Below are 25,565 nucleotides of genomic sequence, written 5' to 3'. Positions count from 1 at the left end.
TAAAAGTTGCAAAAGAAAATATACAAGCTAATACAGTATACTAATTATCTGAAACTAGAAAACACATTTTAAAATAATTACTATATCCCTACATAAGAATGTTCAATGGAAATCACTAATAAGTAACATTTTTAAAAGTTGTTTATCATTTACTGAATTGATTGCTCTCTCCTAAATTATACTACTGTCCATATTTTCTCCTTCCCCTTGGCAATGCTAATGCAACTAATCTATTATATGAGGACATGTGGACTTCTATCTATAGTTTTACATTCGCTGGCACATTGAAGTACATCTCATTATAGAAAATAATTCTGTTTAGTGCCTGCAATATGTTTTAATTTTACTTGCTTACCTTAAGTTAAATATACCAGTAAGCGTGGGTGCACAATGTGCCTTTAGAGTTGGGTGTAACTCCTAGGTACTTATGCCCTGATCTAAGTTATGTGCTGATTATTAGTATGTGTCTTTACTAACCTGCACCCATCCACCCACAAAAACATTGAACCCAGCTCTTCTACCTTTTGCTGATTACAGCTAGTGCTGGAGACAGACATCGTTAGGGCCCTATGCAACCAGCACCAGGCCCCTTGGAACAGAAATACCTAAATTCCCTATGGAAAGTGTGTTGACCAAAAAAAAAAAACCTTTCCATATTCCTCTTTAGCACCAACTCTGCTGGAACAAAAAAAACCTACCAGCTTTAACATGCCCCTCGTCAAGCTGAGGATAAAGTAGGCCAGGCTAGAATAGCAGAACAGCTATTATAAACTCAAATTATTTATTACAGAAAAAGGTTTCAATGAAGATTCATCTGCAATGTTCTAATTTATCTTTATTTGGTCTTGCAACATTTGGCACGTGGCAAAGATGTAATCCCACAAAAGTGTTGTCTTTGAAAGGGAGTGAACCTATTTATACTTTAAACACAGCTGGAAAATTTTATATAGGTGTGGTCTTGTTTGATTCATAAGCAAACTCCTCTGCATGTGATTTATCTATACATAACCCAATGAAGTCAATTTCAAGTTGAAACGGTCCATCTGCTCGGTCAGCTAGTGTAAATCCAAGGGTGGTTATCTTGAAGAGGAAAAAAAAAATAATAATTAAAATTGTCCAAACAAGAAAATGTAAAAATTTTAAATGTACATGACTGTTGCAGATACACTAGTGTACTTTGCTGTAGTGGGAGCTGGTATGTGCATGTACTACAAACACAATATGATCCAGTTCTATTTGCAACTCAGAAGCGCTGTTATGCATCAATGAATTAAGTGCTGTTTTCTGTTTGGAGGTGGTTTCAAATGCATTTCACCACTAGTATGTGGTGTCCCTTGTGATTGCTATTACAAGCGCACATTTGTCATTGGCTACCTGATGCCCAAATAGTTGTCTATTGACTGCAAGGTGTTAATGTGAGTGCACACCAAATTGCTAGGGGATACAAGTTGCAACTATGGTTGTCGTCACTTTCTCCAACCAGACAATGGAAATAAACTATTCTGGCACCAAAACTGGCCAAGCTGATTAATACTGAGTTTCCTACTCCTTCTCCATGATTTAAAATTGCTTATTTGTGTTGTCTCCTTCCCATAAATAGCCTAATTAACCTCAAAAAGTGCCACTATACACTTTGCAACATATGGAAACCACTACTTTCCTTTGTTGTTGACATAAAATGGCCAAGCTGACCAGGTTAAAATGCTGCACAATAGATTAATAATGTCAACATTCTGTCCCTATTCTGATGGTTGACCTTTTGATCACCAATTTCCTATATTAATCCCAAGGAAAACAAAAACAGTAGAAATTTTAATATTAGTAAAATTTGTTATATGCATCATTTGAGGAATGGAAACCTTTAGATAAATGCCTGTTAAATAGCAACAGATTAAACCCTATGGGTGGAATAGATGTGAATAACTACACTCCGTACAGTGCTGTGCATCTTGTGGTACTATATAAATTTAACTATTAATCTGAGATCTCAAATATAAGACACAATTCAACATGGTGTACAAAAGTTCTATTTAAACGTCTGCATATTCCAATAACTAGGTACATCAGAAGATCGACATGTTAGCAATGTTTCTCCAGCACAGTCTCCCTTTATTACGGTCACCATCCCCAAGGACATTTTACAAGTATTTTTAGTAATAGCAAATTTAAGTAAAATTTCTCTGGCCTTATCTGGTCTATATACTCATATGCTTTTCTGTAATACTACACTTGTCTCCTGAAATGCCAGGGTTTCCAGCTCAGGTAATTGCCACAGGGCTAGGGAGATGTCCACGGGCAACGCATATTAGAAAGTCTGGGCCACTTTTATAAGGAATTATATTACCAAATGGTAAGTAATATAGCAGCAATAAGTCTATAGATGTTATTCAGGATGGACATGACAAGGGGAGAGTAGTCACTACACACAATGCAAATTTCAGCTCGTGGAGCATTATTTCATAAAATGTTGGCAGAGAACAAGTAAGAATTATACAGGCAGCAAATAAGAGATCTGTCTTTTGCTAACCCTTAATACGTTGGGTTGATCCTGAGGTCAGATGCAGCCACGTCTGCCTCTTATGCCGCAGGCAATTTTCACAAAATAGAAGCCCACTTGCAGAGTCTTGTGAAATTCTATTTCCGTCTCTGCGTGTTTAGATGTCACGATCGGAACTTTTACCAGCCCAATGGCAGAAGCAGTTTCTCTGAGTGTGGCCTCCTGTTCGAGTGGTTCAGCACTGTCAGCGACACGCGCGCATCTGCTTAGTGCCTCCCAAATATATCTGCTAAACTTCATAGCCATACATCTGATTCTGTACTGTGTCTGAGCGCTAACAAACGGGACGCATGTGCTGTGCAACTTAAAACTTAGGCCAACTACATGCGGCATTGGCACTGCTTCCAACTCAGAATCGGGCGCATTGGGCTTTAAATCTGCGCCTAGAGATGCTTACAAGCTCACCCTTTACAGGTGGTCTCTATAAAGTTCCTCAAACTAGAAGTAGTCTTGGCAGCAATTACATCAGCAAGGAAAGGATTAGCGCTTCTAGCATTGGGTCATATTTGCAAATAACAGGCAGGACTAGTCCTGAGAACTGGATTTCCGGTGGTCTCCTAGTTCCACATAAATCAAGAAACTGCACCGCTTAGTATTTCCAAAATCTAAGTGCCCAAAGCAATATAAATTCCATTTTCTAAATTTAATTAGGCTGTAAGGATCTATTTGGCAAAAAGCATGGACTTTAAAAAACCAAAACATTTATTATGGTGGATGTCAGGCTGATAACAAAAGCATTCCTGGGAACCTTTACAGGTGGTCTCTATAAAGTTCCTCAAACTAGAAGTATAGGGAGGGGCTCTAGACTGCACACCATAATAGTAATGAAAGGTGCCATCATGCTGAGATTTTAAAGTAACAATCACAAAAAACAGAGTTGCAGATGCACTATGCGTTCATTACTGTTCACATTTAAATGTATTTATATAATTTCAGAGGTAGTTGGCATATCAATGGCCAATGATACGGGCCTGCCCACCAGCGTCAAGGTCGCATCATTGAGCAGGTCCCTAACACTCTGGGGTTCACATCTAGGATGCAGGGCATACCAAAAGACAGCTCAGCCAAAGACCTCCCCAGGGCATCACACAGAAAAAAGGGTGACAGTGAAGTGCCATGAGGTTCCCGAATTCCTCCTCCCCTGGTCTGAAATTCTCTCCGTCTGTAGAACCAAATATTTGTGATCTATTTGCAGATCTGTATAGATTTATTCGTAACCTTGGCAGACAGATTCTGCTAAAAAAAAAAAAAAGCGATGACTCGGGACAGTCAAGATACCCACCCTATTCTCCTTGATTCAACCGATGATCCCATTATAGACATTTTACAAAGCCTACAGGAAGAGTCTAATCCTACTGAAGGAAATTAGAATATTTAATATTGATAAGAGGTCTGAATCTCAAATCTGAGTTTTTTTCCCATCAGTTTTAAGAGTAAAATATTGAAATATTTTATAAGACTACATTAAAGAGTTTCAGAACCTTAGGTACATCAAATGAAAAATCTAAAAGGAGTAATCTAACCAAACAGGAAAGAAAGGCCTTTAAGGAATTAACCAAAGATTCCTCTCTTATAATAAAAGAGGCGGATAAGGGAGGAGGTCTGGTATTACAGGATAAATCTGACTACACCAGAGAGGCTCTTAGACAACTTGGAGATAACAACTTTTATTGTGTAAGTCCAAAAGATCCCACTCTGGTTTTCCATTCAGAATTAGAAGGGCTATTGGTACAAGCATTGGAGGATGGGGTTATATCGAAAGAAGAGCCAAGATTTATTCTACCTCCCTTTCCTACTGTTCCGGTTTACTATCACCTTCCCAAGATACACAAGTCCCTCACCTCACCCCCGGGACGTCCCATTATTTCTGGTGTTAACTCTTCATTTTTTTCTGCATATGTGGATGCATATCTTCAACCACGTGTCTCTGTTAAGATCACATACGTGATACTACGCATTTTTTACAATTGATCCAGGGAAGTTAGGTGGCAACCATCATACGCCTTCCTAACCCTGGATGTTCAGAGCTTGTACACAAATATCCCCCATCAGTTGGGAGTAGAGGTTATAAGAAATACCTTGATTTGTGATGCTGTTCTGACCGAGAGACATATACTATTCCTTTAAGATTGTATTAGTTTCATTTTAACTCACAATTATTTAATTTTTTCGAACACCTTTTATCTTCAGACTATGGGAACGGCCATGGGGACCAGGTTTGTGCTGAGTTACGCCAACATCTACATGGGTCAAGTTGAGGATGAGCTCGTGTGGGGTGGTGGACTCGGCGACCACCTGGTCCTCTATGGCTGTTACATAGACGATCTGTTTATTATTTAGGGTGGGGATCTTGACACTGCTATGGATTTTGAAAAGTTTCTCAACACTAACACTTATCAAATGAGTGAGTAAAAACTAAATTATAAGAGGAAAATTAACTTCTTTTATATTACCCTTGAGATCTCTAATAATCAGATTGTGACTTCAAATTATATGAAAGATGTGGGCAGTAATGCCTACCTTCACTTTCATAGTGCTCATTATACACCATGGAAAACAAATATACCTGAGGGACAACTATTTAGTCTTAGACGGAATTGTTCCACGAAAGAGAGCTTTATTGCAAAGCTATTATTATTATCCTTTATTTATATGGTGCCACAAAGGTTCCGCAGCGCCTTACACAGTACATAAATGAGCACACAAGAGAAAACAGTTAATAGCAATACAAAACAATGTAGGACAAGGACATGGTTTATAAACCTAGCTGCATAACACAAGCAGCAGGACATGAGCAACCAGGTGTTAGGTGTCATTGTGGGGAGTTAGGAGTAAATTATACTATAAGTAGGGGGAAGAGAAGCATGTGAGGGATGAGGGCCCTGCTCGTGAGAGCTTACATTCTAAAGGGGAAGGGCAGACAGACAGGGGCGACACAGATGGGGTAGATAGTGAGGAAGGAGCATGGAGCAGTGGGTTAGGATATGTGCTGCTGTACGTGTGTGTTTAAGATAACCTGATGTTATGTCAAGATTAAGTCCTTCATTCATCTGTCTCTATGACAGAAAATAGATTTTGTTTGTGTTATTTACATGAGAGATGTACAAAATAAAGTTGTAGCACTTTAATTATTGTGTGTTACATTTTAGTATCTACATACATCCTGATAAAAAATGGATATATTATGGGACTGTCCCGCCATCCTAATACAGTAGTGACTACTTTAATCCCAGCTGCTGGATGCTATGCCATGCTCCAGTGAGTGGGTGCATCTCACATGCTAGACCCACCAGCTATGATCATGATAGAATCATTTAGAGTAAGATGAAACCCAAAATATATCCTAGATAGGGCCCTGAATGAGGTTATAGACACCGATAGATTCTCACTTAATATCTAAAACTAAATTAAATCAAACATGTAAAATAGGACAATTGGCTTTTATCTTTAAATTCAACAACCGACTGAAATCAAACGAATCATTAGATTTAATTATCATATTTTAAAATGTGATCCGATTCTGAGAAATATTCTTCCAACAAATCCCAACTTTATATTCAGAAAAAATCGATCATTAAAAACCATCCTTGCCCCTAGTTTAATGAAATGTGATCCAAATCCTGAGGAAGCAAAAAAGTTGACTTGGCTAAATACAAAACCATCAGGTTTTTATAAATGTGGCAATGGAAGATGTACCACATGTAAATATACCCATAATAAAACCATTACAATACCCTCTGCGGTAGGGAACAGAACATTACAGATTTCTAGCTTTATTAATTGTAATACAAGCTGGGTGGTGTATTTACTTCAATGTGGTTGTTGTCGTAATTATGTAGGATGAACGACAAGATCACTTAAGGTGCAATTTTTAGAACACCGCAGAAATATTTTGAATAGGGTTCATAGAATACCGAAACATTTTATGGAACATCCATAAAAGTGATCCAAGCTCTCTGCGGGTCACAGGTCTGGAGTTCATTACCCTCACCTGTGAGAGGAGAGGGAGACAGATTCAGTAGGCTGTGCCAACAAGAGATCTACTGGACATTCCAGTTAAATTCGTTGTTTCCGAGTGGACTCAACGAAGCACTGGAACTAAATGCCATCAGATAGTTGCAGATCAATGTACCCAACTGCGGTATTATAGGATTTACTGACAATATAGGGGCCACTTAGTCATCTCTGGGACCAGATCAGAGAGTGATCAATGGGTCTATTGAAGATTTCTGTCTGTATTTTCCATCCTGATTGTATTTTCCATTATAAATAATAGAATTACCATGGTTTTTGTAGGACAACATTTTATTAGCGTCAAGTTATAAGTCTTTCTATATAAATGTACTCATAGTTTTAGGAGCAAAAGATACAATTTAAATCCATATCTATTAATATTGGTGAAGAATAATAGGTATCCTAGACTTATATTGATGCATCCAATTTTAATTGTTTATTTGTATTTATTTCATAAATTTTTTTGGTATATTGTTATATGTGGGATACTATTCGATTTGTGTTTCTGATCAATCTTGCAGGTGGGTGGATAATTAGTTATAAAGATATTTTTTTATTGTAATAAATCCCGGTCTAGATTCTGGACTGCTTAGAATTATAACACCCATGTGCAAGCATTTGAAGATACTAATTTCCCCACCTATCGATGGATTTTTTTTTGTTGTATAATATATTATGGGGACTCATTATCCTGAGAGGGTGACGTCAATGGGAGGAGGTGTTGCATGTGGAACAAGGCGCCAAGTGACGCTGTGCTTCACGGCTCCCTCCTCTGATGCCGAGGTCAACAGTCAACACTTACTATATCCCCTCCACGCCAGCCTTCAGCTATACAAATCATGGGAACGAGGTTTGGAACGCGGTGTCAGGGGGACGCCGCGTGTCACACAATAACACGGGACCCGTTACACTATAGATCATGTGTTACCTACAAGCCAATGAGAAGGAGGATAAACACTTCTCTAATTGATTAAGGAGAGACCAACGTGATCGAACTCTAAGTGTTTATAACATCTACATACCATAATATATGGGTTATTAGGTTTGCCTCCAATTATAGTATATATTTTAATTGTTTGATTAAAATGTAACCAACCTATATGTATAGTGTTTTTTATATATGAGATTGCTGTGATTAGATACAGCTGGATCCAATTGAGTACAAATGTTTGGCACTATTTAAGAGCTCTATTTGGAACACTATGGTCACCTTGAAAAGCTGCCAATAGGCAGTGAAACACGCTGGTGTTACACCCCAAACCAGGCACCCTGAACTTTATCCAGAAGCACCTTTTCTTCCATTGGTACGTTGTCCATTATTGGATTTTGTCCAGTATCCTGTCACCGGCAACCAGGGAAATCTTCTGCGGTTGGGACCTTTTACAGCTAAGACCATCGTTAATTAAGGATACTGCTGGACTATTTTTCAAGTCGGTAAAGTTGAATTCTCAAACTGGAGCATTCCTTTTGGAACTGAATTCTGTGTGGTGCCTACGAACATTGATTGTGCCTGCCCAGGGTGTATATGCTCATTCACATGCGAGCTTTTTATTTCAGACATACATGTCCACAATTTAATTTATATGTGCCTTTATACATTTAATACTGAAGGAAGACTTGTTTTATTAATTGTTGTAATAAATTGTGGCAATTATAAATTTCATTCAGCGCTGCTCTAGCTATTTTATTATTCTATTGAAGAGACTGACTATCTCTCATTCGCAGCTGCTTGGAGAAATTACTCTTGACAGCGCCGCGTTCTTTAAGTATAATTTATCCTAGGAAATATTGAATTAGTATTGTAACGTTATCAGATGTGTAGGCGGCAGGAAGGTGCTTTGTGCAATTATAGGAGAAAAAGGGAGGTGGAGAGAGAGAATTTTGTGGTTTAGTTACAAAGTGTTCATGTATATGCAGGATGAGGAGGGAGCCCACACACATATGCATAAGAGTTATCTAAATCCGTGTCATCATTTATTGGTGAATTATGATAAGGGGGAACACCATAGGTGCGGTAGCTGCTTGGGTATCACCCATTGGTGTGCGCTGCCATGGAGAAGACAGGAAACGCGGGATTTTGGTCCCGTTTTCAGAGTTGTATGCTGTTAGCGTCGCTACTGATATTTTGGACACATCAGTGATGCTAACGCTGCAGGAGGTGTCTTGTGTAAATAGACACCTCCTGCCGGCTTCTGTAATCTTCTGCTATGTCTGAGGAGGCTGCATCGGATCACCATCAGGATACCATTGGCGTAAGCCTAAGCTTACTCAGAATGGCCGCCGGAACTAGGAAATCTGCATCGGGAGACAGACTTTGGCCTCGGCACTCCCAGAAAATGGGTAAGCTACACTCCATATTCAGGAATGCTGCCTGGCACCGCCCCACACGGCCGCAACCTGTCAATCAGGCTGCGGCTTAGGGGGGCAGGAACCGTTGTGCACATGCACAGAAATTGGTGATCCGCAGTCCCTTTGCCATAGCCATTGTACACAAACCATTGGGTTTGCGTACAACTCTGAATCAGGCCCTGTGTTCCCCACTCCTCCTTGGCTGCATGCATTCCCATCCCTAAATTCAGTCATTTACACTTTAGAGACACCAGATAACACAGTAACGAAGGAAGTATAACCTTATATTCCCTCTATGTTCTCTGCCCTGACTATGGAAGAGGCAAGAAAAGCTCATTGCGCAAAAACAAAGGATTATTTATTTGCCAGCCAGTCATTCTTGCATTGGAAACCAATGGCAGAAAACATTTGTAACAATCCCCACATGGAAAACCATCCATACATAGCTTCTCGTAACCCCAAGAGCCTCACTATTGAAAACAAAGACCCTTGATACCAATCCACACATTGATTTACAAGACATCAAGGCATCACATATAGCTCTCCACTGCTCCAAACCTATAGGTAATGAGAATGATTAAAATATTTACATTCCATAAATATTTCAACTTTAATAGATTCGCAAATAGGAGATGTCCATACTTCTACACGATTACCTGGCTGAGCATTAAAGTACAGCTGTTACCTATGCAAAGAGAAGGCATGCATTCTGTGGTCAGAACCAGTATGCTGGCCTATCAATATCCTAGAGCCGGCCTACTATACACACACAATCATTCATTAATCCAGGGATGGCTTCGATTAATTACACCACCCACCCCACGACGACAGGATGTTGCAACAGCCTTTGTAAATAAAACACACACTCTAAAATCAACAATCTGATCAATTCTGATTTTGAAACCAGAAACTATTTAAATTGAGGTTTTGATAAGAAGGTCAGAGCATATGTTAAGGATCATGCAAGCAGTGTAGGGCTACCACCGAGCGTTACTACTACTACCAAAGATTGAATAAAAAGTCATCCAAGACTCTTGCAGTAGATGAAGCAATCCTTTGCATCATCCAGGGGGCAGCAACTGTACCCACATCTCTCCAAAAATACACAATATAAACCCCATTTCTACTTCAGGGTCCATAGGGTATCCACAGGATACCTTGGGGTATAGGTGTGACGTCAGTCGCTGGGCACCATAGAGTTAAGCTTTTCAGCCTCCCAGGATGCACTAGGGTCCCCCTCCTATACACCGCCCCCGAGCCAAGGCACCTCAGTTTAGTTTGGTGCCCGGCCGGAGTCAGGTGCACCTGTCGGAGTGGGGGCTAGAAGAGCCCCTGAAGCTTTCTTCCTTGCAGCTGTGGCTGCACATCTGGTTGTACAGCATGGACAGTCAGTCCTGACGTCCATGCTGTCTTCCCTACACCCCCGCCGGTACCAGAACACCGGTACCGATCCGGGGATGCTGGTGAGCATCTGGGGTCACAGCTAGCGGTGACCCCAGATGTTCCGAACCATGGCCGGATCCAAGGGGGACAAAGGTAAGCAGCGGGGTCCTGCGGTGGGTCCCCGCTGGTCACATGGTCCTAATTCCCCAGGCAGGGGGCTCCCTGGGGACTGGCTGCAGCGTGGAGCCAGGCGGCCAACCTGCGCTTTCCACTACCCCCTGGGACAGCGGACCGCAGCAGTGCGGTAGCGCTGCGGCGTCTCACGGGTTAAATGCATGCCAGGGGAGCGCGCCTTCCCTGTCTCACAGCCGGCGCCTCCCCTGCTGCACACAGCCCTCTCTGCACGCTGCCGACTGGGCCTGTGGCAGCGCTCCTCCCCCAGGCCAGCCTCCTCTCTGCTCCTTGGCGGCCATCTTCTCCAGAACGCATGGTGAACGCTGCTGGAAGCGCTGGACGGAAGCATTGTGGTCTGGGTCCCCCCGCATACCTCTCCTCCGCTGTGGTCAGGTCTGTGTATGCAGCGCTGTGTCCTACCAGGCCCTGTGTCTGCGTAGTTGAGTGATCAGCGCTGTTAGTGCAGGAATTGATTTTCTTTGCATTGTATGTGACTGTGCTAGCGCTGCTGCCTGTAACTTTTCTCTAAACTGTCAGCTTTATTACTGTCGCTGTTCTTTCTGCTAAGCCCTTGCGGTGCGGTGCTGCAGGGTGGTCTCTCGCCTATTTAAGTTATAATTGGTGAGAGAGGTCACATACGTGGTGCCATCATGTCCGAAAGTGATTTTCCCCTCCGGCTACAGTGTACTACGTGTAAAGTACCGTTAGCGGAGGGGGAGGGTAGCGCGGAGGGCCTTTGCCGGCAGTGTTTGTCCATGGCGCGGCCTCTTACGGTTACAGCACCGGTACAGGAGCCGCCCTGGGCTTGTTTCGCTCAGGCGCTTACAGCCTTAGTGGGCCAGTTAGCTCCGCAGCCCGCGTTTACACCGATGGGTTTATCCCAGCAGTCAGTGGTGTCGTCACCCTTGCAGGTTTTCCCACGACAATTGGTGGTACCCCACAGTCTCCCTATTTCCCCTCTCCCGGTTTCTCAGGAGCCAGCGTGGGTTAACTCCCTGACGAGTTCTGTACAGCACTTGTCGGATGTGTTGCAAGGGGAGTCTGTGATGCGGCCGCATAAACGGCCGGTGGCGTCTCTGTCGGCTCCTTATGAGGATGACGAGGGGGCGTCTGATGATGGGGAGATTCTGGATCCTTACGATCAGGAACCTCTCCATACTAAGGACGCTGATGCTAAGTCCAAAGTATATATTCCTGGACTTATGCGGGCGGTCCGCACAGCCTTGGTGATTGAGGACGAAGTTCCCCCAGCGGCTAAATCTAAGCATGCCTTTTTCAAAGATGTGAAAGGCGATGCCACAGTCTTTCCTCTTTCGGGTCAGTTGGTGGACCATTTAGAGGAGGCGTGGAAACAGCCTGGCAAAAGGTACCAGCCGCAGAGACGTCTGGCGGTGGCTTATCAGTTCGCGGATAATTATTTTGCAAAGTGGGAATCCCCTCCACAGGTGGATTCTCATATGACCCGTCTTGTCCGTAGTGCCACATTGCCAATGCCATCTATGTCCTCCCTTAAAGATGCTATGGACCGCAAGGTGGAGATCTGCCTGAAGTCCGCTTATTCCCTTGCGGGGGGGGGGCAGCGCGGCCGGCTATGGCCATTTGCTGGGTTGCCAGAGCGATGGAGCGCTGGGCGGATTCATTAGAGGCTTCTTATGATTCCGACTGTCCGGCCGAACAGGCGGAGTTGATTGGTAATCTCCGTGATTCGGCCACTTATATCAACGAGGCGGCCCTAGACATTAGTACTCTGGTGTCTAGAATTCCTTCAGCAGCGGTGGCTGCTCGTCGCACCTTGTGGCTGCGATCCTGGAAGGCGGACGCAGATTCCAAAAAGGGTCTGGAGGCGTTGCCGTTTACCGGATAAGTTCTCTTCGGTCCGGATCTGGATAAGATTGTGGCCACGCTGGCGGCAGCCAAATCGGCTTGTCTCCCATCGGCCGCTGCTCCTTCTGGTTCTGGACCATCGTCCTTTCGGTCATCTAGGGCCCAGGGCAGCCCCAAACCACAGTCGTTTCCTCGACAGGCTGGCCCTAAGAAATCGGCCAAGCCCCGGAAGCAGGCCTGGAGTACCAGACGTCCGGCCCCCAAGCCAGATGACAAGCCTGCGGCCTGACGGTCCGGGCCTCCCTTTGGGGGATCCCAGGGTGGGAGGCCGCCTGCTGCAGTTCGCCCAGTGTTGGTCAGCCACTACGACAGACACTTGGGTTCTGGAGGTGGTTTCCCACGGATACGCCCTCTCCTTCTGGCACAGACCCCCGGCTCGATTCTTCACCACGGGTCTACCATCAGACCGAAACAAGGCTACGGAGCTGCGGAAGGTATTGCACACTATGCTCCAGGCTGGAGTTATAGTGCCTGTTCCATTCTCCCAGAGGGGCCAGGGTTTCTATTCAAATCTTTTTTTGGTACAGAAACCCAATGGGTCGTATCGTCCGATTCTCAACCTGAAAGCACTCAACAAGTCTTTGCGGGTTCCGAAGTTTCGAATGGAGACCCTACGGTCCATCATTCTGGTGCTGGAACCTGGGGACTACATGGTGTCATTGGACATACAGGACGCTTACCTGCATGTCCCTATTCTTTTGCGCCATCAACAGTTCCTCAGGTTTGCAATCCGCAGCGACCACTTCCAATTTCGGGCGTTACCTTTTGGCCTGGCGACAGCACCACGTGTTTTCACCAAGGTGATGGCGGTCATGGCGGCTTCTCTGCGGCTGCAGGGAGTCCACATGTTGCCGTACTTGGACGACCTGTTATTGGTGGCAGGATCTCCAGAGCTCCTGTTACGCCACTTGGACCTGACCATTGCACTGCTGCAACGGCACGGCTGGCTAATCAACTGGCAGAAGTCCACTCTAATCCCGTCTCTGAGGATTCTGCATCTTGGAGCCTTATTGGACTCGGGACAGCAAAGGATCTTCGTGACAGAGGACAAGATCTCTGCTTTACAGTCAAGGGTGCGCAGTTGTCTGCACAGCCGCCGGGTGTCCCTGCACTCGGCGATGAGGTTACTGGGCTCCATGGTGTCTGTGTTCGACATGGTGGAATACGCCCAGTTTCACTCCAGACCTCTGCAGCACCTGATCCTGTCCAAGTGGAATGGGCTGCCTCAGTCTCTGAAGTCCCAGACGATTGTGATCACCCCGGAGGTTCGCCTGTCCCTTGCGTGGTGGTTACAGACGACCCACCTCAACAAGGGACGTCCGTTCTGGGTTCCAAATTGGGACCTGTTGACAACGGACGCCAGTCTTCGGGGCTGGGGAGCAGTTTCGGGTCCACACTTGTTCCAGGGCAGGTGGACGCCGACAGAAGCGGAGCTTCCAATAAATATCTTGGAACTCCGTGCGGTCTTCAATGCTCTCCAGCAGGCACATCGGTTTCTCCAGGGTCACCCGGTGCAGGTCCAGTCGGACAACGCTACCACCGTGGCCTACATAAACAGGCGAGGAGGAACTCGCAGTCGGGCGGCTCTCGTAGAGGTCTCTCGGATCCTGGTTTGGGCGGAGCGCAATCTTCCGGCCATATCAGCGGTCTTCAACCCGGGAGTGCTAAATTGGGAGGCGGACTTTCTAAGTCGCCAGGACGTTCATCCGGGGGAATGGTCCCTGCACCCGGACATTTTTCAACTGCTGGTGGACAGGTGGGGTCTTCCAGAGATCGACCTCATGGCGTCCCGGCACAACAACAAGTTGCCGGTGTACGGGTCTCGCACAAGAGACGAAGGGGCGTCTCTGGTGGATGCTCTGTCCGTCCGGTGGACGTTCCGGTTCGCATACCTGTTCCCTCCGGTCTCCCTTCTTCCACGGGTAATCCAGAAATTCAAACAGGAAGGAGGTACGCTCCTGTTGATAGCTCCCGCGTGGCCCAGACGGCACTGGTTCTCAGACCTTCAGGGTCTGTCCGTGGACAGTCCTCTGCGGTTGCCGCTACGACCGGACCTTCTGTCACAGGGTCCTTGTCTTCACCCGGACCTGACTCTGCTGTCTTTGACGGCGTGGCTGTTGAGACGGCCATGCTGAGGTCCCGGGGGTTTTCCAGCTCTGTGGTGCGTACCTTGTTGCGAGCTCGGAAACCGTCTTCCGCGAGGATATACCATCGCGTGTGGCATACGTTCTTCCAGTGGTGTCAACCGAGAGGTTATGCACCGCGGGAGTTTCGTCTGTCTCGGATTCTCGCCTTCCTGCAAGCGGGACTAGATCATGGGCTTCGCCTTGCTTCTTTGAAGGTACAGGTTTCGGCCCTATCTGTCTGGTTTCACCGTAGGATTGCTACAATCCCGGATGTGCGCACCTTTATGCAAGGTGTTCTCCGCATTCAGCCGCCCTTTGTTCCACCTGTGGCGCCTTGGGATTTGGCTGTGGTCCTGAGGGCTCTCCAAGGACCGCCGTTTGAACCACTGGGCTCAGTGGATCTTAAATGGCTAACAGCTAAGACTGTTTTCCTTCTGGCCATTGCTTCGGCCAGACGTGTTTCTGAGTTAGGGGCTCTTTCTTGTAGACCCCCTTTCTTGGTTTTTCATGGGAACAGGGCAGTGCTCCGCACTCGGCCCGAGTTTCTTCCCAAAGTTGTTTCCCAGTTTCATGTTAACGAGGAAATCGTTGTTCCGGCCTTTAACTCACCGGGTCTTTCCGTGGGTGAGGCCTCTTTGGATGTTGTGCGGGCATTAAGGACTTATGTTGACTGCACTTCTTCGTTTAGGAAGTCGGATGCTTTGTTTGTCCTCTATGGCTTCCGTAAAAAGGGTTTGCCTGCTTCTAAGCAAACTTTGGCAGCCTGGATCCGTATGGCTATTTTTGAAGCTTATCTTCATGAAGGCCTACCGGTTCCTCCATCTCTGAAGGCTTATTCCACTAGGTCTGTGGGTCCTTCGTGGGCAGCTCGACGTGGTGCCTCTGCAGTTCAGATCTGCAAGGCTGCTACGTGGTCCTCTGTCCATACCTTCGTGAGGTATTACAGGTTTGACACCTTCGCCTCTCAGGATGCTTCCTTCGGGCGGACGATTCTCCTTTCTGCATAGGAGCGTCCCCACCCTTAAAGGATACTGCTTTGGGACATCCCCAAGGTATCCTGTGGATACCCGATGGACCCTGAAGTAGAAAATATGAGATATGGTAAGAACTTACCCTTGTTATCTCTATTTCTACGAAGTCCATAGGGTTCCACAGGACTCCCGCCCTGTCACACCTGTGCTGCAGATGGGCTTTGCTCTGGTCACCAGTTTTCCGTCTCCCTCTGGTGAGAATGTGATTCTTGTATGTGTCCAGATCTTTTTTCTCTCTCTTCCTTCTCCTCCTCCGGCCTATGGCTTGATAACTAACTGAGGTGCCTTGGCTCGGGGGCGGGGTATAGGAGGGGGACCCTAGTGCATCCTGGGAGGCTGAAAAGCTTAACTCTATGGTGCCCAGCGACTGACGTCACACCTATACCCCAAGGTATCCTGTGGAACCCTATGGACTTCGTAGAAATAAAGATAACAAGGGTAAGTTCTTACCATATCTCATGTTTTTGTTGAAAATACTGGAATAGCTGCAGCTATTTGCAGTAAGAGAAAGTAGAATTATGAAAAATACAAATTTCCCCTACTTTCAGTCAAATCACCATACGAATATGACATACGCTAATACAAAAAGCATAACCGATACATGAATAAAACTCAGAATCGTAGCAACTTGAGGTACAAATACACTGATACAAGCTTACATGTAACAGGCTCAGATTTGCTGGTCCCGGTGCGAATCCAGTGATTTAGCTGCTACATTTAAAGAGTCAATTCCTTTTAAAGGCAAAACCAGGTTATTTTTGCTTAAAACTAATTGCCACCTTAAATAGTGACTACATCACAGGAATTGATCAGACCAGAACATCAGAGCCCTTTTACAATTTGGTCATAGGAAGTAGATGGAGAGTGGATGGACATGAGACATAGGGTAGAGAGGACCCTGCCTATAAAGTTTTTTTCTTTCCTTAGGTCATCTCAATGACCATGTAGAGAACCTGTCCCACTGGGAACAGCTCCTGAATGGGTATGGTTTAATAGATCAACAGTCAATGGGTCGACAGGGAGAAATGGTCAACTGACAAATGGTCAACAGGGTTAATAGGTTGACAGGTCCATTGAGTCCCTGTCGACAATCTGGTGCCTTGACTGTCGATCTTCCATCCGGATACCTCCTGAATTTGTTGTATAGTGTTGGTTGTTTTCTATTAGCCTCCAAACCTTGTTATAGTCTATTTCATCCCTTCTTAATGGTTCTGCTCATGTCAGAGCATGAAGGGATGAATGTGGACTTCACTTTAAAAAAATACACTGTTGGATCCGTATGAAATAAAAAATATACAGTATAGCTGGGTACACATTTAACAATGAGTACTCAGCCGACTTATTGAGTGACGGGACCCAGTGGGGGTCCCAGCATTGGCAAGTTCATGCACTCTTGCCGATGTCGGGAGTGGCGGCTGGATCGGACTGCAATAGTACTGTGGTGTAAATGTCTACCTAAAGTACATACATCAAGGCTGTTGCCAAGAAGGGTATAAAGGTATTAAAAAACGAGAACGCATAGTTCATGAGCCATTATGAGTTTGTATGAACAATATTTTGCAGACTGAATGCTGGGCAAGATGAGCTTTATCTGTCATACTATATGTATTACACACCTTATCTGGCCACAGTGGAAATTGCCTGTCTTGAACTCTTCCACGGCTGGTCATAAAGAACTTGGACAAAGGAATCTTTCAAAGAAATTAGAAGACGAGTATTATTAATGTTATAGGAATACATTTATATTACACACAAGCTTCTTTGAGAAAAAAAATTCCAGTTGCAAACTGATATATGTTACAAATCAAATCATGATGAATCAGAAATATTTCAACCCTCCTGTGAATGCAAAGTGCATTGTTAAATTATAATTGTACAAATACACATGAATCATCCATGTAAAAATTATAAAGCAAAATGTTTCTAGAATGTTTGTGAACCCTTTAAAATTTTCGGAATTTCTGCATAAATGTGACCTCGAATTTATTCAGATCTTGAAACAATAGAGGACCCAAAATATAATTTGTCATTCACTTATTGATCAAAATGATCATCTATGGAATGACAACCGGATGCAAGTTGGGATGGCCTTGCTCTATTTAAAAAACATAAATTGCGTCTTCATTACTAAAGGTCTGGTCTTCCCGACAGAGCTGCCGATGCTCATCCGGCTGGTGAAAGCCAATATCTTTAGAAATTGCTTTGTAACTTTTTCCAATCTACTGTCAATCGCACAATGAGAGAAAATGGAACACCATGGGGCAGATTCAATTAGCCGCAGGATTTACCCCGTGGCAATTGCCGCTCTGGACCTATTCAATTAGCGGGGAGTCCCCGCTGTCGGACTTTTACCTCGCACCTCATGTAGGTGCGGTGTAAAATCCGTATCGCGCGCGAGGGAAAAACACATTGATTACGCGGAATCAGTGTGTTTCCGTGCGCGAGTCCCGATTTTACGGCGCGGGAAAAAGGCTATTTCATTGAATAGCTTTTCCTCGCGCTGCGGGAATTTATGCCGGTAATTAGTCGCGGAGTAAATCCCGTGGCTAATTGAATCTGCCCCCATGTTTACCCCCCTAGGAGTGGTTGTACAAGAACCTCGGGAATGAGAGGACGTATCCATTGGGGACAAATTCTCTTACCCAGGCATCTGAAGTGATTTGATGCCAAAAGTGGAAGAATTGAATAAGTCTGCTTCCCACCCAGGGGGGAGACAAAGAATTTGCAGGAAGACCAGTTGTGGCCATCCCACAGGAGGAGCTACCCACAGGGACCGCTAGGTGGTCTGCAATATTTGCCAGCACCTGTGAAAAGGTAGCCCAGGGTGGGTACTAAGACCGCTGAGCAGGACTTACATGACACCAGAGTAGGAGCAGCAGCATCAGCCTGCTTGTTATTCTTTCCTCTGGCATCCACAGTCACAGGGATAATAAAATATACAATCTGACACAGTGCAGTGAGCAACCCAGATGCATGTGAAATATGGCACAGTGTAGTGAGTAACCGCGTAATATAGTATGTGACAGCCCTCCCAAATCTATGGGAGATGTGAGGGACAAAGAACCTCCTATACCTTAGTATGCCAGGGCTAAAGTAGAATAAAGGGAAAGGTATAAGTTTGACAGGATAGATCAGCGCTAGCACAAGTCACACACAAACGCAGAAAAACATTGTATATATCTGCAATGGGCACTAAATCAACCACACAGACCGCAGTGGCTGGTAGGATATAGCGCTGTATAACCTGGCCCTTGGGAGAGGTATACGGGGAACTGGACCCAGAGTTCCCAGAGATCTGCTTGCCAAAATTGGCTGCCACACATCTCTGAGGGGGCGAAGTGTGAGGGAGGTGCAGCTCAGGGCACAGCAGGACCGCAGTGGTATGGCGCACTGAGCTGGAGGAGGGGCTGCAGGGAGAGCGCCTTATCCCCCTTGCTGACGTTAACCACCAGGTCCCCTGGCCTGTAAAATATGCCTCTGCGCCAGTATTATATATGCCCCGGTGGATTCGTGGGCGAACCAGTGTCCACATCAGCGCCTCCGGTCTGCCTCCTGAGCCCGGAGGCAAGACTGCACAAAGACGCAAGTCCTCGAAAGCGTGGATCCGCCTTACCTGTCTTCTAGATTCAGGGCTACAGACTGGGGCCCAGGAAGCCTGCTAGCTAGTCCCCCTCAGTGCCCCGCCGGGAGTACCTAGCCGAGGGCTGGTGTCACGGCACCGCGGAGGGATGATGGAGCAGCAGTGCAGACGTCCAAGGGACTGTCTTGTGCTGCTGCTCAGTGGTAAAAATTACTACAATAAAAATAAATCATAAAAATAAGCTTGGGCTACGTAAAGCAGCCACACTGATAAAAACGGTGATCCAGCTCCTGCTGGACACCAACGAAACTGAGTTGCCCTCTGGCTGTGGGAGGGGTATAGGGGAAGGACCCTATACCCCGCCCACAGACTGGGATTAAAAAGCTTTGCTGTTGGTGTCTGGTCCTCCAGGTCCCACCTACACCCCATAGTTTCCCCTGTGGAGACCTATGGACCCTGAAGAAGAAATATGAATTGTACCAGCCAATTCTTACATTAATATCATGGTTTCCATCTGTGAAGTGAAACTCAAAAGAAGGGGAGACTTGCCAGAAGACAATGACCCTGATTCAGAGCCGGACGCTCTGAATCAGGGCCCTCCTCCATTAAAATGGAGCGTCCTCCTGGACGCTCGTATAGCTGTGGGTGACCACCCACAGCATATACGAGCGTCCAAAAAGATGGTCGCGATGATCTTGACCAGGGGTCTTCAAACTTGGCCCTCCAGCTGCTGTGGAACTACACATCCAGCATGCACTGCCACCTTTTTGATATAACAGCATGCTAAAACTATGTGCAGTGCATGCTGGGATGTGTAGTTCCACAGCATCTGGAGGGCCAAGTTTGAAGACCCCTGGTCTTGACCATCGCGACCATCGGACTTGCGACGGAAACCCTGCGGTAGGGTTTCCCAGCCACAAGCCCTGGAGTGATTTTGGCTCTATCAGAACCAAAATCACTCCCACTGACATCACTAGTGATGTCAGTGGGGCCGGCTTCAGACGGTAGGCGTTCCCATGGGAACGCCTCCGTCTGGCAGGCACGCCCACCAAAGGGGGCGTGCTGTCAGTCACCATCGACAGCATGCCCCCTTTGGTGCGAGACCCGGAGCGACAGCTTGGCTGTCGCAGTCCGGGTCTCGTGCATGCGCACGATGGAGCACCCTCCTCTCAGGAGCCTGCGTGGGTTAATTCACTGACAAGTTCAGTACAGCATTTGTCGGACGTGTTACAAGGGGAGTCTGTGTTGCAGCCACATAAGCGGCCGGTGGCGTCTTTGTCCGCTCCTTATGAGGATGATGACGGGACGTCTGATGATGGGGAGATTCTGGATCTTTCTGACCAAGAACCTCTCCGTGCTAAAGAGTCGGACGTTAAGTCCAAGGTTTATATTCCTGGACTTATTCGGGGAGTCCGCACGGCTTGAGGATGACGATCTTCCGGTGTCCAAGTCAAAATATGCCTTTTTTAAGGATATTAAGGGTGACGCCACAGTGTTTCCTCTTTCGGGTCAGTTAGTAGACCATTTAGAGGAGGCGTGGAAACACCCTGGTAAACGGTATCAGCCTCAGAGACGCTTGGCAGTGGCTTACCCGTTTGCGGACAATTATTTTTCTAAGTGGGAATTCCCTCAACAGGTGGCTTCTCATGTGACACGCCTGGTCCGAAGTGCCACGTTGCCCATGCCCTCCATGTCCTCCTTGAAGGATGCTAAGGACCGTAAGGTGGAGATCTGCCTAAAGTCCGTTTATTCCCTCGCGGGGGGGGGGGGGGGCAGCCAGGCCGGCTATGGCCATTTGTTGGGTAGCCAGAGCTATGGAGCGCTGGGTGGATAGTTTGGAAGCGTCTTTGGATTCCGACTGTTCGGCTGAACAGACCGAGTTGGTAGGCAATCTCCGGGATTCGGCCACTTACATCAATGAAGCGGCCTTGGATATCAGTACCCTAACTTCTCGGATTTCTTCGGCAGCTGTAGCTGCTCGTCGCACCTTATGGTTGCGATCTTGGAAGGCGGACGCTGATTCCAAAAAGGGCTTGGAAGCTTTGCCTTTTAATGGAGAAGTCCTATTTGGTCCGGATCTGGACAAACTTGTAGCCACACTGGCGGCAGCCAAATCTGCATGTCTCCCGTCTGCTGCAGTTCCTTCCAGTTCAGGTACGTCGTCCTTTCAGCCGTACAGGGCCAAGGATAGGCCTAAAGCACAGTCTTTTCCCCGGCAGGCTGGCCCCAAAAAATCGGCCAAGCCCCGGAAACAGGCCTGGAGTACCAGACGTCCGGCCCCGAAGTCAGATGACAAGCCTGCGGCCTGACAGTCCGGGCCTCCCTTTGGGGGATCCCAAAGTGGGAGGCCGCCTGCTGCAGTTCGCCCAGTGTTGGTCGGTAACCACGACAGACAATTGGGTTCACGAGGTGGTTTCTCACGGGTATGCCCTCTCCTTTCGGCACAGGCCCCCATCCCGATTCTTCACCACGGGTCTTCCATCAGACCGGAGCAAAGCCACGGAACTGCGGAAGGTTTTGCACACTATGCTCCAGGCTGGAGTTATAGTGCCTGTTCCATTCTCCCAGAGGGGCCAGGGTTTCTATTCCAATCTGTTTTTGGTGCAGAAACCCAATGGGTCGTACCGTCCGATCCTCAACCTCAAAGCACTCAACAAGTCCTTGCGGGTGCCGAGGTTTCGGATGGAGACCCTACGGTCCATCATTCTGTCGCTGGAACTTGGGGATTACATGGTGTCGTTGGACATACAGGACGCTTACCTGCATGTCCCTATTCTTTTACGCCATCAACAGTTCCTCAGGTTTGCAATCCGTAACGATCACTGCCAGTTCCGGGCGTTACCTTTTGGCCTGGCGACAGCACAACGTGTGTTCACCAAGGTTACGGCGGTCATGGCAGCTTCCCTGCGGCTGCAGGGAGTCCGCATGTTGCCGTACCTAGACGACCTTCTGTTGGTAGCAAGATCTCCAGAGCTCCTTCTACGCCACTTGGACCTGACGATTGCGGTACTGCAACGGCACGGCTGGTTAATAAACTGGCAGAAGTCCACCCTGATCCCGTCTCAGAGGATTCTACACCTCGGAGCCTTATTGGACTCCAGACAGCAAAGGATCTTTGTGACGGGGGAAAAGATCTCTGCCTTACAGTTAAGGGCGCGCAGTTGTCTGCAGAGTCACCGTGTGTCTCTGCACTCGGCGATGAGGTTACTGGGCTCCATGGTGTCAGTATTCGACATGGTGGAATATGCCCAGTTTCACTCCAGACCTCTGCAGCAATTGATCCTGTCCAAATTGAATGGACTGCCTCAGAGTCTAAAGTCCCAGACGATGGTGCTCACTCCGGAGGTTCACCTGTCCCTAGCCTGGTGGTTGCAGACGACCCATCTCAACAAGGGTCGTCCATTCTGGGTGGCGAATTGGGTCCTGTTGACAATGGACGCCAGCCTTCAGGGCTTGGGAGCAGTCATGGGTCCACACTTGTTCCAGGGCAGATGGACTCAGGCGGAAACAGAGCTTCCAATAAACATCTTGAAGCTCCGCGCAGTTTTCAATGCTCTCCAGCAGGCACATCGTGTACTCCAAGGTCACCCCATGCAGGTCCAGTCGGACAACGTAACCACCGTGGCCTACATAAATCGGCAAGGAGGAACCCGAAGTCGGGCGGCACTCGTAGAGGTGTCCCGAATCCTGGTTTGGGCGGAACGCCATCTCCCAGCCATATCAGCAGTATTCATCCCGGGAGTCCGCAACTGGGAGGCGGACTTTCTCAGTCGCCAGGACATTCACCCGGACGTCTTTCAACTTCTGGTGGACAGGTGGGGTCTTCCAGAGATCGACCTCATGGCGTCACAGCACAACAACAAGTTGCCGGTGTACGGGTCTCACACAAGAGACGAAAAGGCGTCTCTGGTGGATGCTCTGTCCGTCCAGTGGACGTTCCGGTTTGCTTATCTGTTTCCTCCGTTTCCCTTCTTCCACGGGTAATCCGGAAATTCAAACAGGAAGGAGGGACGCTCCTGTTGATAGCTCCCGCGTGGCCCAGGCGGCACTGGTTCTCAGACCTCCAGGGGCTGTCCGTGGACGACCGGACCTACTGTCACAGGGTCCTTGTCTTCACCCGGACCTGACTCGGCTATCTTTGACGGCGTGGCTGTTGAGACGGCCATGTTAAGGTCCAGGGGGTTTTCCAGCTCTGTAGTGCAAGCTATGCTAAGGGCTCGGAAACCATCTTCTGCAAGGATATACCATCGTGTGTGGCATACGTTCTTCCAGTGGTGTCGGCCGAGAGGTTATGCTCCTCGGGAGTTCCGTCTGTCTAGAGTGTTAGCTTTTCTACAGGTGGGACTGGACCATGGGCTTTGCCTTGCGTCTCTGAAGGTGCAGGTGTCTGCCCTGTCAGTCTGGTTCCATCGTAGGATTGCTGCAATCCCTGATGTGCGCACCTTTATGCAAGGTGTTCTTCGAATTCAGCCTTTTGTTCCACCTGTGGCGCCTTGGGATTTAGCTGTGGTCCTGAGGGCTCTCCAGGGACCGCCGTTTGAACCACTGGGCTCAGTGGACCTTAAATGGCTGACAGCTAAAACAATTTTCCTTCTGGCCATTGCTTCGGCCAGTCGTGTTTCGGACTTAGGGGCTCTCTCCTGTAGACCCCCTTTTCTGATTTTTCATAGGAACAGGGCGGTGCTGCGCACTCGTCCTGGATTCCTTCCTAAAGTTGTTTCAAGTTTCCACATCAACGAGGAAATCGTTGTGCCGGCTTTCAACTCACCTGACCTGTCAGTGGGTGAGGCCACTTTGGACATTGTGCGGGCCTTAAGGATTTCTGTTGACCGCACTTCTTCGTTTAGGAAGTCGGACGCCTTGTTTGTCCTCTATGGCTTCCGTAAAAAGGGTTGGCCTGCTTCAAAGCAGACTTTGGCAGGTTGGATTCGTATGGCAATTTCTGAAGCTTACCTTCATGAAGGCTTTCCGGTTCCATCCTCTGTGAGGGCTCATTCCACTAGGTCTGTGGGTCCTTCGTGGGCAGCTCGACGTGATGCCTCTGCAGTCCAGATCTGCAAGGCTGCCACGTGGTCCTCGGTCCATACCTTTGTGAGGTATTACGCGTTTGACACCTTTGCCTCTCAGGATGCTTCCTTCGGGCGGCGGATTCTCCTTTCAGCACAGGAGCGTCCCCACCCTTAAAGGATACTGCTTTGGGACATCCCCAAGTTATCCTGTGGATACCCTATGGACCCTGATGTAGAAAATATGAGATATGATAAGAACTTACCTTTGTTATCTCTATTTCTATGAAGTCCATAGGGTTCCACAGGACTCCCGCCCTGTCGCACCTGTGTTGCAAATCGGCTTTAATCTGGTCACCGGTTTTTCCGTCTCCCTCTGGTGAGAATGTGATTCTTGTGTGTGTCCAGATCTTTTTTCTCTCTCTTCCTTATCCTCCTCCGGCCTATGTCTTGGTACGCAACTGAGATGCCTTGGCTCGGGGGCGGGGTATAGGAGGGGGACCCTAGTGCATCCTGGGAGGCTGAAAACTTTAACTCTATGGTGCCCGATGCCTGACGTCATCACCTATACCCCAAGGTATCCTGTGGAACCCTATGGACTTGGTAGAAATAGAGATAACAAAGGTAAGTTCTTACCATATCTCATATTATTAATGATGACAGCTGAAACTGTGGATGGAAATATGACCATGTGGGCAGTGCGACACTTGTGTTTGTGCCAGGTAGGAAATCTGCCCATTTGCCTATTCTGCCACTTTACAGGTGACCAGGAGAGTAATGTAGTTGAATGTAAATAAATAATAGTGTATGGGGCAGATACCCTCATTGCCCATTTACTGTACATTCCCTTGTATTACAGTGGATCTATGATACACACACACATTGACCAATGATCTAGCCCCTCTCCTCACTCCTTTGTATGGTACATAGCTCGTATGGAAAAGATCACTTGCATGACAGAGATGATATATTCCATTAGATATGGGTCCCCTGACTACATACTATATGTAACTCTTTCCCCGCCCTTCTGGGCTGTTGCATATCCCTCTTATCCTACCTATAACTTTCCCTTTGTGCCCCTGAGACTCACCACTTATGGTCTCCGTGTTTCTGAGCCCACAGATCTTCACCCTTCATGCTAGGCCTGTCGACCTCCCCTCCATCTCCTGTATTTATTTAGCTCTTTGTGTACAGAGTTTACACCCACTTTGTATTTGTTTGTCTCATTCCTCTTTTGTATTTTCTGTTTACTAAATAAAAATTTTATTAAAAAAAAAAAAGCTCTGGTCACTTGGTGCTCATGCGGAGAGCCGATGCTTTTCATCCCTCATACAGAAGGTTTACCCTTTTTCGGGATACATCTTTGCAAAATAAAGTTTATTATATTGTGTTTAATGCCACAATACGAATCCAGAATCCACTGTGTATAAAACAATGCACAAATTAGTAGTGTGTGTGGGT

The 25,565-nt window shown here is 47.0% G+C and overlaps 1 protein-coding gene across 1 annotated transcript in view; it reads right to left on the bottom strand.

Annotated features, from left to right (window-relative positions):
* Positions 1-818: 818 nt before the first annotated feature.
* The window catches only part of LOC148505577 (complex I intermediate-associated protein 30, mitochondrial-like), a gene marked incomplete at its 5' end in the record, with an annotated part of 30,592 nt that continues 5,845 nt past the window's right edge, over positions 819-25,565 (bottom strand). The window contains 2 exons of the mRNA XM_088448039.1: positions 819-1,080; positions 17,135-17,209. Coding sequence (XP_088304165.1) covers positions 943-1,080; positions 17,135-17,209 — 213 coding nt within the window. The remainder of the gene's footprint in view (positions 1,081-17,134; positions 17,210-25,565) is intronic.

This window comes from Taudactylus pleione, unplaced genomic scaffold, assembly GCF_031769625.1.
Source record: "Taudactylus pleione unplaced genomic scaffold, aTauple2 ptg000448l, whole genome shotgun sequence".
In the NCBI taxonomy this organism is placed as follows: domain Eukaryota; kingdom Metazoa; phylum Chordata; class Amphibia; order Anura; family Myobatrachidae; genus Taudactylus; species Taudactylus pleione.
The sequence above is the reverse complement of the archived record's forward strand: the minus strand, read 5'-3'. Positions and strand labels throughout refer to the sequence as shown.